The 14,117-nt window shown below is 50.3% G+C and overlaps 1 protein-coding gene across 1 annotated transcript; it reads right to left on the reverse strand.

Annotated features, from left to right (window-relative positions):
* Positions 1 to 2,210: 2,210 nt before the first annotated feature.
* pgghg (protein-glucosylgalactosylhydroxylysine glucosidase) lies at positions 2,211 to 12,489 on the reverse strand. The gene is made up of 9 exons (XM_041219229.1): positions 12,409 to 12,489; positions 8,522 to 8,564; positions 8,160 to 8,420; positions 6,766 to 6,976; positions 6,238 to 6,673; positions 4,922 to 5,041; positions 4,607 to 4,738; positions 3,591 to 3,702; positions 2,211 to 2,284 (listed from the first exon to the last, which is right to left on the reverse strand). Exons 3-9 carry the CDS (start codon positions 8,413 to 8,415, stop codon positions 2,211 to 2,213), a joined length of 1,341 nt encoding a protein of 446 aa, XP_041075163.1. The 5' UTR covers positions 8,416 to 8,420; positions 8,522 to 8,564; positions 12,409 to 12,489.
* Between the last annotated feature and the right edge of the window lie 1,628 nt (positions 12,490 to 14,117).

Here is a 14,117-nt window from a genome sequence, read left to right on the forward strand (position 1 = left end):
TCCAGATACCTGGTACAATGTGAAGTGTGACACCCGCCACTCGCCACCCTCCACCTGCCACTCTCCACCCTCCACCCTCCACCCGCCACCATGCACTCGGAACTCGTCCCCCACCACCATCCACTCGCCACCCTCCACCCTACACCTGCCACCCTGTACCCTCCACCATCCACCCTCCACCCTGCACCCGCCACTCTCCACCCACCACACTGCACCCTGCACTCTCCACCCACCACCCGCCAGGGACTCTGCGGGGGACGTGGTAGGTGGGACGTGGCCGGTGAGGGTGGGGCGGTGGTACGTGGGACGTGAGCAGGGGGGAGGTGGTAGGTGGGGCGGTGGGGGGTGGGACGGTGGGTCGGTGGGAGGTGGTCCCACCCTGGGACGTGGGAGGTGGGACCTCCACCTGCCACCCGCCACGGTGAGAGGTGGGCGGTGGGCCGTGGGACGTGAGAGGTGGGCCCGGGTGTCTCCACCATACCTCCACCCGCCACCCTGCACCCGCCACTCTCCACCCTCCACCTGCCACCCGCCAGCCCTGGTAACCCTAACTCTGACCCTAGCCCAGCCCCCCCAAGCCCAGCCCAGCTACCTTGAAGGGCTCCTGGATGTTGTTGAAACATTTCCTGAACTGCGCCTGTCCTCGAGCCAGCTCCTTCAGCTCCAGCCAGCCCACCGCAAACATGCCCTGGAGGGATGGAGGGAGGGAGACAGAACCATCTCAGCACTAGAGACACAGAGGTAGGGTCCCCCCAGGTGTATCAGAGTTGACCCAAACACAATCTGGAGCATCTGCTAAAAAGATTAGATTAGAGAAAGAGATTGACAAAGAAGAGAGCAAGAATGAGAAAGAAGAAATAGAGAGATAAAGAAGAAGAGAGTGAGAGAGAATCTCAAGGCCGTGTTTATCATGCAGGATGTGACAGTCAAGACATGGAGTACGAAGGTCCACTAGAGTCACGGAGGCAGAGAGAGAGGGGAGTGCAGGGTCTCACCCAGGTCATGGCCGGTCCCTCGGGGTCAGTGAGGGGTTCGTACAGCACCAGGTCGTTCCTCCGCACCTCTGCACTCATGGGGTACCCCAGGGGGAACCCCAACAAAACCACATCCGCCTGCTTTACAGAGTCACCTGAGGAGAGAGTGAGAGACAGGGCTAAGAGAGGAGCATGGGAGGGTCTGAGTGACTGGTAGAAGGGGAAGAGAGAGGAGTGAGTGAATGAGAGAGACAGTGAGTGAGAAAGAGGGAGAGAGAAGGAGTGAGAGACAGTGAGGGAGGAAGAGGGGGAGAGAGAAAGAGTAAGCAAGACAGTGAGGGAGGGAGGGGGAGTGAGAAAGACTGAGGGGGAGAGAGGAGGGAGAGACAGTGAGGGAGAGGGGGAGAGAGAAGGAGTGAGAAAGTGATGGAGAGAAGAAGGAGTGAAAAAGTGTGAGGAAAGAGTGGGAAAGAGAAGAGGAGAGAGACAGTGAGGGAGGGAGAGAGGAGTGAGAGACAGTGAGGGAGGAAGAGGGGGAGAGAGAAAGAGTAAGCAAGACAGTGAGGGAGAGAGGGAGAGAGAAGGAGTGAGAAAGTGATGGAGAGAGAAGAAGGAGTGAACGAGTGAGGGAAAGAAGAGGAGAGAGAGAAGGAGTGAGAGACAGTGAGAGGGAGGGAGAGAGGAGTGAGAGAGAAGGAGTGAGAGGGAGGGAGAGAGGAGTGAGAGAGAAGGAGTGAGAGAGAGAGAAGACTGTTACTTTCCTTTCTGGTAGCCGTCAAACTCGGGGTGGTATTTCTCCTCCGGGTCAAAGGGCACCTTGATCTTGTCAGCGATTGCCTGCCACTGCTTAGGGGGCGGGGTTTGTAACAGGGTCGCCAAGTCAACCGCGAACTGCAGACTGGAGAGAGAGACCCGCCACAACACTGTCAACCACCTCACCTTAACAGCCAAGAAACGGTTGTAGTTATGAAGAGAGAAGCTCTTATAGAAGAGTCCAGGAACCCTACACTACCAGACACCCCCCCGTCTCACCTGGACTACACTACCAGACACCCCCCCGTCTCACCTGGACTACACTACCAGACACCCCCCCGTCTCACCTGGACTACACTACCAGACACCCCCCCGTCTCACCTGGACTTCACTACCAGACAGTGCCCCCGTCTCACCTGGATTTGGCCACAGCATTGGTGTAGACAGAGTTATTCACACTGTCGTGGAACTCATCCGGAGGCATCACACCTGAGCCACAGCATTGGTGTAGACAGAGTTATTCACACTGTCGTGGAACTCATCCGGAGGCATCACACCTGAGACACAGACAGAGGCACAGCACTGAAACACTGACACAGATATAGAGACACTCACACTGACACACTCTGTGAGTGGTGACTGTGTGAGGTGTGGGTGTGTGTGTGACGGTGGTGTGGACTGTGGGTGAGACACTCACACACACTGACACTCACACTGACACACTGACACTCACAGACACACTCACACACACACACACACACACACACACAGACACACACACACACACACACACACACACACTCACACAGACACACACAGACACACCGGGTTTGACTGTGTCTATGTCACTGTGAGACCGTGACTGTCAGGTGACAGTGTGACCCACACACTGACACACACGGAAACACACACACACACACACACACTCACACAGACACACTCACACAGACACACTCACACTGACACAGATACAGAGACACTCACACTGACACTCACACTGACACACTGACACTCACAGACACACTCACACAGACACACACACAGACACAGACACAAGACTGTGTGTGATGACTGTGTCTGGGTGAGTCGTGACTGTGTCAGATACAGTGCCACTCACACAGTGGTCACACACTGACACTCACAATGACACACTGACACTCACAGACACCCCCACACACACACACGCGCACACTGACACGCACACACACTGACACAGACACACTCACACAGACACAGATACAGAGACACTCACACAGACACACACACACTGACACTCACACAAACAGACACACTCACACAGACACACACAAAGACACACTCACACAGACACACTGACACAGACACACACACAGACACACTGACACAGACACACAGACACTCACACTGACACACACACACTGACACACAGACACACTCACACAGACACACACACACTGACACAGATACAGAGACACTCACACAGACACACACACTGACACACTGACACTCACAGACACACACACTGACACACACACTGACACAGACAGACACACACACACACTGACACACACACACTGACGTGTCTGTGTGACTGTGTCTGTGTGTGTGACGATGTGTCTGTGTGAGTGTGTGTGTCTGGGTGGAGTGGTGACTGGTGTCTATGTCTGTGTGGCTGTCCACAGTGTGTGTGACTGTGTCTATGTCTGTGTGAGTGTGTGATGTGGTGGTGACTGTGAGTGTGAGTGGGACTGTGTCTGGTGTGTGAACAGACACACACACTGACACACACGCTCACACAGACACACTCACACAGACACACACACAACACACACACACAGACACACTCACACAGACACAGACACAGACACACTCACACTGACGCACCGGTGATGTCGTAGCAGTCCTGCTCCTGGTTCCAGGTGACTCTGCTGCTCCAGTAATCAGCGATGCCTTGTACCACCTCCCAGCCACCCCCCTTACTGAACAGGGAGAGATCCTGAGAGACTGGATGAGGGTCGGTAATGACTCGCTCACATCGCTACCTGAGAGAGAGAGAGAGAGTCTATCTCTACTCAGATGAGGAAGGAGTGTGAGAGAGAGAGAGAGACCGAGACCAGATCTCGGTATGTTGGGGGAATTGACTTGTCCCCTCTCTCTCCCATCTCCCTCCATTGTCCACATGGTCCGTAAACAGTAGGTCGTCCACAGATTAGGTCACATTCGTCTGTCCACCATTGTCAGTCCACCAATGTAGTCCACATGTCCGTCCAATGTCCGTTCCACATAGCTCAGTCCACATGTTAGCCCAATGTTACAGGTGTACAGAGATGTACAGGCAGGTGTATAATCAGGTGTACAGGCAGGTGTATAATCAGGTGTACAGGCAGGTGTACAGTCAGGTGTACAGGCAGGTGTACAGGCAGGTGTACAGGCAGGTGTACAGGCAAGTGTACAGTCAGGTGTACAATCAGGTGTACAATCAGGTGTACAGGCAGGTGTACAGGCAGGTGTACAGGCAGGTGTACAATCAGGTGTACAGGCAGGTGTACAGTCAGGTGTACAGGCAGGTGTACAGTCAGGTGTACAATCAGGTGTACAGGCAGGTGTACAGTCAGGTGTACAATCAGGTGTACAGGCAGGTGTACAGGCAGGTGTATAATCAGGTGTACAGGCAGGTGTATAATCAGGTGTACAGGCAGGTGTATAATCAGGTGTACAGGCAGGTGTACAATCAGGTGTACAGGCAGGTGTATAATCAGGTGTACAGGCAGGTGTATAATCAGGTGTACAATCAGGTGTACAGGCAGGTGTATAATCAGGTGTACAATCAGGTGTACAGGCAGGTGTATAATCAGGTGTACAGGCAGGTGTATAATCAGGTGGATAGGCAGGTATGGTACCTGTGTGAGGTGCAGGTACTGCTGGAAGGCGAAGCAGACGTCTCCGTTGATGTGAATCTCCTGCAATCCGTAAATCTCATCGGGACAAACCTCCTGCCCTGTCACTGCACTCTCCCAGGCAAACTTCACTCCCTGAGACAGAGACAACCCTGAACCCAACACAGAGACAGACCCAGAATGCACCTCTCATTCCCCCTCTCTCCCGTGTCTTCTCCTCTAGCTCTCCTCTCATTCCCTCTCTCTCCCAGTCCCTCTCTCTCCCGTGTCTTCTCCTCCAGCTCCTCCCATCCCCCCCTCTCTCTTCCACCCCTGCACCTTGAGCCCATGCTGGGCAGCGTTGTGTACGGCACCCCTGAGTGTGTGGATCCGGTATCTGAGGATGGCGCGAGCCAGCTCAGGGTAGAACAGCAGCACGGGGGGGTACATCCAGGTGTCCTGGGGGGGGCGAGAGGACAGAGGCGGATGAAACTCTGACCTTATGTTAAATAAGAATAAGTAAAGCAGTACTGATCATTTAATGTGTTGTAATTCTGATACATTTCAGATGCTGCATCAGCCTGTCTCATCCAGCCCCCTGTACAATATTCAATGAGAAGCGTCCAGCCTGTCTCGTCCAGCCCCCTGTACAATATTCAATGAGAAGCGTCCAGCCTGTCTCGTCCAGCCCCCTGTACAATATTCAATGAGAAGCGTCCAGCCTGTCTCGTCCAGCCCCCTGTACAATATTCAATGAGAAGCGTCCAGCCTGTCTCGTCCAGCCCCCTGTACAATATTCAATGAGAAGCGTCCAACCTGTCTCGTCCAGCCCCCTGTACAATATTCAATGAGAAGCGTCCAGCCTGTCTCGTCCAGCCCCCTGTACAATATTCAATGAGAAGCGTCCAGCCTGTCTCGTCCAGCCCCCTGTACAATATTCAATGAGAAGCGTCCAGCCTGTCTCGTCCAGCCCCCTGTACAATATTCAATGAGAAGCGTCCAGCCTGTCTCGTCCAGCCCCCTGTACAATATTCAATGAGAAGCGTCCAGCCTGTCTCGTCCAGCCCCCTGTACAATATTCAATGAGAAGCGTCCAGCCTGTCTCGTCCAGCCTCCTGTACAATATTCAATGAGAAGCGTCCAGCCTGTCTCGTCCAGCCTCCTGTACAATATTCAATGAGAAGCGTCCAGCCTGTCTCGTCCAGCCTCCTGTACAATATTCAATGAGAAGCGTCCAGCCTGTCTCGTCCAGCCTCCTGTACAATATTCAATGAGAAGCGTCCAGCCTGTCTCGTCCAGCCTCCTGTACAATATTCAATGAGAAGCGTCCAGCCTGTCTCGTCCAGCCCCCTGTACAATATTCAATGAGAAGCGTCCAGCCTGTCTCGTCCAGCCCCCTGTACAATATTCAATGAGAAGCGTCCAGCCTGTCTCGTCCAGCCCCCTGTACAATATTCAATGAGAAGCGTCCAGCCTGTCTCGTCCAGCCCCCTGTACAATATTCAATGAGAAGCGTCCAGCCTGTCTCGTCCAGCCCCCTGTACAATATTCAATGAGAAGCGTCCAGCCTGTCTCGTCCAGCCCCCTGTACAATATTCAATGAGAAGCGTCCAGCCTGTCTCGTCCAGCCTCCTGTACAATAGTCTACAGCTCACCTGGTCCCAGAAAACATGTCCCCAGTAATCCTCTCCCCGTCTCCCATTGCTCAGCCCTGCGGGGCTCAGTCCACTGAACAGGAAGTCTGTCTGCTTCAGGGGAGGGAGCGCGCTCAGCAAGTAGTACAGGCAGCCAATCACAGCCTGCTGCAGCGGGGCGGGGCTCTTCACTTGCACGGCACTTCCTGCCCAGAGCTCCGCCCACGCCCGCCGGTGGGAGGGGAGGAGGTCCCCCGAGCCAATCAGAGCCAGCCCCTCGGAGTAGCAGCTCTGAGCGCGCTCGGCGGTGTCGGCCAGTGCGGTCAGGAATACCCAGCATGCACTGCTCTGCGCGGCCGGGAGGGAGAGGGAGGCGGGCAGTGGGGTCCAGATCAAGTGAATGCAGGGCTGGGGTCCTCCCGGAACCTCTGGGGTTAACGTGCATCCGTAGATGTGCCTGAGAGAAGAAGAACAACAAGCTTGTGTGTGTCGGTCTGTCCGCCTGTCTGTCTGCCTGTCTCTCCCCTGCCTCTCTCTCGTCACGCTCACCTGCCCCCCTGGTAGTCTGGCCCGGGTTCGAAGGCGATGTCTGAGCTCTGTGGGGTGAAGGAGCTCTGGAGCTGCACTGTGATTGACTCTCCGGGGGTCACCTGACGCTCCATTCTCAGCTCCATGGCCAGCAGGTTGGGGTGTGAGCGGTGAGCCAAGATTGTTTGAGAGAGAGTGACATCATCACAGGACTGACAGTGAGTGAACCACCCTGGAGAGAGAGAGAGAGAGAGACAGACAAGAGATAGTCTCTGTCTCTGCTCGTCGTCTTCTCTCCGGCCTCTTTTCACACACTCTCTCTCTCTCTGGTCTCTCTCTGTAGTGTAGTGTCCTGACCCTCACTCTCTTGGTCGGATACCTTCTGCTCTCTCTACTATCTATCTCTATCTAACTCTCATCTCCTCTCCTCCTCAGAGTGTGGTGTCTGTTTCGTCTCTCTGTAGTTGGGAGGAGAGACCTGTCTCTCTCGTGGTGGACCTGAGAGTCTCTCACTCTGTAGTAGTGGGAGTCCTGACTGTCTCACTGTTAGGACGGGTCGTGAATGTAACCAGCCTGGAGAGAGAGTGGACCTCATCACAGGTACTGAGTAGTGAGTGACCCAGCTCTGGACTATGAGAGAGTGAGAGAACTAAGAGAGAGAGACGTCATGTGAAACTAACAGCCATCTGGTGGTGCTGAGGAGAGAGAGAGAGAGAGAGAGAGAGAGAGAGAGAGGACTCTTGTAGTAGTGTCACTGACCTCGCTCTCTTGGGGCAGGACCTCTCTCTCTCACTATAGTAGTGATAAACGACCCAGCCTCCTGGGAGCTCTCTCTGTTCGAACTGAGCCTGGACCTCTCTCTCTCATATCATACCTGACCTACGCTCTTCTTTGGTCTGGACACCTCAACTCTATAACTGCTCAGTAGAGCATCAGTGACCACCCTCGCACCTCCTGGAGAGAGAGAGAGACATCATCACAGGACTGGGAGCGAGAGAACCAGCCTGGAGAGAGAGAGTGATATCATAGGACTGGGAGCGAGAGAACCAGCCTGGAGAGAGAGAGTGACATCATAGGACTGGGAGCGAGAGAACCAGCCTGGAGAGAGAGAGTGACATCATCACAGGACTGGGAGCGAGAGAACCAGCCTGGAGAGAGAGAGTGACATCATCACAGGACTGGGAGCGAGAGAACCAGCCTGGAGGGAGAGTGACATCATCACAGGACTGGGAGCGAGAGAACCAGCCTGGAGAGAGAGAGTGACATCATCACAGGACTGGGAGCGAGAGAACCAGCCTGGAGAGAGAGAGTGACATCATCACAGGACTGGGAGCGAGAGAACCAGCCTGGAGAGAGTACAGAGATAAAGCCACAGCCCAGTTGAGAGACCCAGGGCTGCCCATTCCTGTGTGTACCTGCGCGTGTGTCCAGTGTGTATCGCTGCCTCAGCCCTGAGGACTCAGTTCGGTCCAGCCTCACTCTCACTGCCAGGGGGGAGGGCACATCGGCACGGTGACAGACCCCCACCCCCCCGCTGTACACCCCCCCCACATGCATCACGTCCCCGAACACGCGTGTGCCCACGAAACCGTTAGCAACTGTCGCCATGAAGCGGGGGTCAGAGGGCAGCGTGTCAGAGCTGAAGTGGTAGGGGTCATTGCCAGGGTCCATCGAAGCTGTGGGAGGAAGGAGGGGCTGAAGATCTTCAATATCAGAGCCCTGCAAACCCAACAGGGGTCTCAGGATCACAATTCACAGCGAGCGTTTACCTGCTTACCTGCACTTACCTCAAAGAGCCAACGAGCTGGCGATGAGCACAACTGTAGTTTAGCTATTATTATAATTAATTATTATGTCAAGCTATTATATTATTATTGTTATATTGTCTGATTATGATATGTTGTGTCATATGTTGAACGTGAACTTGACATGCCAATGTATCAGTCAGTATTAAGTATATATATATATATAGACGGGTATATAGAACATAAAAAAACAATACGGTACATCGACACGCATACCTCTTATTACACCCGAGAAAAACAACAACTGGAACAAAATAGCAACTCCTTGAGATATTTGAGAAAGGCATTTACACAGGATTAATGGTTAGGAGCCAAATTTACAACTTTGCTTTTTAAATAAATGTTTCCCCAGAGACTGACACATGCAAAAAATAAAATAAATAAATAAGAATAAAAACCACCTGCTTTTCAGCAGGATCCTGTCATTAGTATGGATTATTCTGAAAGGTATTTCGATTGGTCTGCTTGCTTTCGCTCGGAGGATCATCTGCCTGTAACTCCTCATCTCCAAAAAGTTTCCTTTTTACCAATTAAACCCCTATTTGACGAATTGCACCGACGCATTTAAAGTGTGTGTGTGTGAGAGTGTGTGTCATTACTTTAGAGGATTATGTTTGTGAATCACTTGGACTTTCCGACAAAGCGGTATAAATTCTCTTCGGTAAACCCCACTGAAATAGTGATGGTTCTGAGTACAGAGTCCCTATGAGACAGCGGAGCCTGAGCGACGAGTCCCACCTGCATACGAGCTACCCGCAGAACAAACACAGAACTGCTAAACGAGCGCATCAAATCAAACGAATAACACAGTAACAGCATTCACGGGAGCGCGTCAAATCAAACGAATAACACAGTAACAACATTCACGGGAGCGCGTCAAATCAAACGAATAACACAGTAACAACATTCACGGGAGCGCGTCAAATCAAACGAATAACACAGTAACAACATTCACGGGAGCGCGTCAAATCAAACGAATAACACAGTAACAACATTCACGGGAGCGCGTCAAATCAAACGAATAACACAGAAACAGCATTCACGGGAGCGCGTCAAATCAAACGAATAACACAGTAACAACATTCACGGGAGCGCGTCAAATCAAACGAATAACACAGTAACAGCATTCACGGGAGCGCGTCAAATCAAACGAATAACACAGTAACAACATTCACGGGAGCGCGTCAAATCAAACGAATAACACAGTAACAACATTCACGGGAGCGCGTCAAATCAAACGAATAACACAGTAACAACATTCACGGGAGCGCGTCAAATCAAACGAATAACACTGCAACAGCATTCACGGGAGCGCGTCAAATCAAACGAATAACACTGCAACAGCATTCACGGGAGCGCGTCAAATCAAACGAACAACACTGCAACAGCATTCACGGGAGCGCGTCAAATCAAACGAATAACACTGCAACAGCATTCACGGGAGCGCGTCAAATCAAACGAATAACACTGCAACAGCATTCACGGGAGCGCGTCAAATCAAACGAATAACACAGTAACAACATTCACGGGAGCGCGTCAAATCAAACGAATAACACAGTAACAACATTCACGGGAGCGCGTCAAATCAAACGAATAACACAGTAACAACATTCACGGGAGCGCGTCAAATCAAACGAATAACACAGTAACAACATTCACGGGAGCGCGTCAAATCAAACGAATAACACAGTAACAACATTCACGGGAGCGCGTCAAATCAAACGAATAACACAGTAACAACATTCACGGGAGCGCGTCAAATCAAACGAACAACACTGCAACAGCATTCACGGGAGCGCGTCAAATCAAACGAATAACACAGTAACAACATTCACGGGAGCGCGTCAAATCAAACGAATAACACAGTAACAACATTCACGGGAGCGCGTCAAATCAAACGAACAACACAGCAACAACATTCACGGGAGCGCGTCAAATCAAACGAATAACACAGCAACAACATTCACGGGAGCGCGTCAAATCAAACGAACAACACAGTAACAACATTCACGGGAGCGCGTCAAATCAAACGAATAACACAGTAACAACATTCACGGGAGCGCGTCAAATCAAACGAATAACACAGTAACAACATTCACGGGAGCGCGTCAAATCAAACGAATAACACAGTAACAACATTCACGGGAGCGCGTCAAATCAAACGAATAACACAGTAACAACATTCACGGGAGCGCGTCAAATCAAACGAATAACACAGTAACAACATTCACGGGAGCGCGTCAAATCAAACGAATAACACAGTAACAACATTCACGGGAGCGCGTCAAATCAAACGAATAACACAGTAACAACATTCACGGGAGCGCGTCAAATCAAACGAATAACACTGCAACAGCATTCACGGGAGCGCGTCAAATCAAACGAATAACACAGTAACAACATTCACGGGAGCGCGTCAAATCAAACGAATAACACAGTAACAACATTCACGGGAGCGCGTCAAATCAAACGAATAACACAGTAACAACATTCACGGGGGCGCGTCAAATCAAACGAATAACACAGTAACAACATTCACGGGGGCGCGTCAAATCAAACGAATAACACAGTAACAACATTCACGGGGGCGCGTCAAATCAAACGAATAACACAGTAACAACATTCACGGGGGCGCGTCAAATCAAACGAATAACACAGTAACAACATTCACGGGGGCGCGTCAAATCAAACGAATAACACAGTAACAACATTCACGGGAGCGCGTCAAATCAAACGAATAACACAGTAACAACATTCACGGGAGCGCGTCAAATCAAACGAATAACACAGTAACAACATTCACGGGAGCGCGTCAAATCAAACGAATAACACTGCAACAACATTCACGGGAGCGCGTCAAATCAAACGAATAACACAGTAACAACATTCACGGGAGCGCGTCAAATCAAACGAATAACACAGTAACAACATTCACGGGGGCGCGTCAAATCAAACGAATAACACAGTAACAACATTCACGGGAGCGCGTCAAATCAAACGAATAACACAGTAACAACATTCACGGGAGCGCGTCAAATCAAACGAATAACACAGTAACAACATTCACGGGAGCGCGTCAAATCAAACGAATAACACAGTAACAACATTCACGGGAGCGCGTCAAATCAAACGAATAACACAGTAACAACATTCACGGGAGCGCGTCAAATCAAACGAATAACACAGTAACAACATTCACGGGAGCGCGTCAAATCAAACGAATAACACAGTAACAACATTCACGGGAGCGCGTCAAATCAAACGAATAACACAGCAACAACATTCACGGGAGCGCGTCAAATCAAACGAATAACACAGTAACAACATTCACGGGAGCGCGTCAAATCAAACGAATAACACAGTAACAACATTCACGGGAGCGCGTCAAATCAAACGAATAACACAGTAACAACATTCACGGGAGCGCGTCAAATCAAACGAATAACACAGTAACAACATTCACGGGAGCGCGTCAAATCAAACGAATAACACAGCAACAACATTCACGGGAGCGCGTCAAATCAAACGAATAACACAGTAACAACATTCACGGGAGCGCGTCAAATCAAACGAATAACACAGTAACAACATTCACGGGAGCGCGTCAAATCAAACGAATAACACAGTAACAACATTCACGGGAGCGCGTCAAATCAAACGAATAACACAGTAACAACATTCACGGGAGCGCGTCAAATCAAACGAATAACACAGTAACAACATTCACGGGAGCGCGTCAAATCAAACGAATAACACAGCAACAACATTCACGGGAGCGCGTCAAATCAAACGAATAACACAGTAACAACATTCACGGGAGCGCGTCAAATCAAACGAATAACACAGTAACAATATTCACCAGCGGCTCTTGAGAAAATGAAGCACCCTGTACTCGTCTCTTCTCTCCGCACAGCAGCCGCTTCAGCAAGTTGGCAAACAAAGAAAGAAACAAAGAAACAAAGAAAGAAACAAAGAAAGAGAGAAAGAAAGGATGAAAGAAACAAAGAAAGAAACAAAGAAAGAAACAAGAAAGACTTTCAGTCGCTTTCTTTCCTATCTTCTTCTCTGTCAGAAGAAAGAAAGAAAGAAAGAAAGAAAGAAAGAAAGAAAGAAAGAAAGAAAGAAAGAAACGACAGGCTGCAGGAAAAGTTGAAGTTCCACCGAGTTTCCGTCTGCGTGTTGAGCAGGACAGGAGTCTGCAAGTCTGAGGCTTCCTGCCCGATCTGCACGTAGAAACCCCGCCAGCTCGGGTTCAGAAGGGCATCCGGTTTAATCGTCGTGTTTAAAACGAACATTTTATTACAGCAGCGCCAGACTGTAAACAAGTCGCTTCTGTGTGTGAGTAAATACAGAAAGAAAGCAAGCTGTTTTAATTACGCAATGTGTGTCTAACTGTCTCGATTTCTTTTTTCTTTTTTTATGTCGTTGGAATCCGAACCAGCGACCGGCAGTATAATATGAAAATAGAAAGTGTTGTTGGAGGTGGCCAACAGACAGACTTATTTAAGCACCACACACAAACTGACACACACACACACATACGTATGTGACTGTGTGGTTGACTGACACACACATACACACTACACACTGACACACACAGACAGACAGACACACGCACACACACACTGACACACACATACAGACAGACAGACACACACACACACTGACACACACATACAGACAGACAGACACACGCACACACTGACACACACGCGTGTAGATATGCACACACACACACACACAAAAGCACAACTAACTCCGGCTGGAGTTTGTAGATGAGATCAGCTGGAAACAGAACTTGGAACAGCTTAGCTGTTTGTCCAACAACAAAACAACACACAAGGTAAATATCCTGGAGTTACACACAGCAACTACGAAGCGACACACAAGGTAAATATCCTGGAGTTACACACAGCAACTACGAAGCGACGCGCAAGGTAAATATCCTGGAGTTACACACAGCAACTACGAAGCGACACACAAGGTAAATATCCTGGAGTTACACACAGCAACTACGAAGCGACACACAAGGTAAATATCCTGGAGTTACACACAGCAACTACGAAGCGACACGCAAGGTAAATATCCTGGAGTTACACACAGCAACTACGAAGCGACACACAAGGTAAATATCCTGGAGTTACACACAGCAACTACGAAGCGACACACAAGGTAAATATCCTGGAGTTACACACAGCAACTACGAAGCGACACACAAGGTAAATATCCTGGAGTTACACACAGCAACTACGAAGCGACACGCAAGGTAAATATCCTGGAGTTACACACAGCAACTACGAAGCGACACACAAGGTAAATATCCTGGAGTTACACACAGCAACTACGAAGCGACACACAAGGTAAATATCCTGGAGTTACACACAGCAACTACGAAGCGACACAAGCGGATACGTCCTTCCGCGTCTCTCTCTCACCCTGAGGTTGCCTAAACTGCTTTTTGTCTAAAGTCATAGGACTATTCGTGTCGCGGAAAGTCCTTTAACCCCCCCCTCAATCCCCACAGGTATGGATAATATTATAAGACACACACACACACACACACACACA

This window comes from Polyodon spathula, chromosome 19 (genome assembly GCF_017654505.1).
Source record: "Polyodon spathula isolate WHYD16114869_AA chromosome 19, ASM1765450v1, whole genome shotgun sequence".
NCBI classification, from domain to species: Eukaryota; Metazoa; Chordata; class Actinopteri; order Acipenseriformes; family Polyodontidae; genus Polyodon; species Polyodon spathula.

What these genes read in the sequence shown, in the direction of transcription:
- pgghg (XM_041219229.1), bottom strand. Translation starts at nt 8,415, where the DNA reads ATGGACCCTGGCAATGACCCCTACCACTTCAGCTCTGACACGCTGCCC. An exon ending in CCAGACTACCAGGGGGGCAG is followed by an intron (nt 6,674 to 6,765) that starts GTGAGCGTGACG and finishes TTCTTCTCTCAG; the next exon opens with GCACATCTACGGATGCACGT. An exon ending in GGACTGCTACGACATCACCG is followed by an intron (nt 2,285 to 3,590) that starts GTGCGTCAGTGT and finishes TCTGTGTCTCAG; the next exon opens with GTGTGATGCCTCCGGATGAG.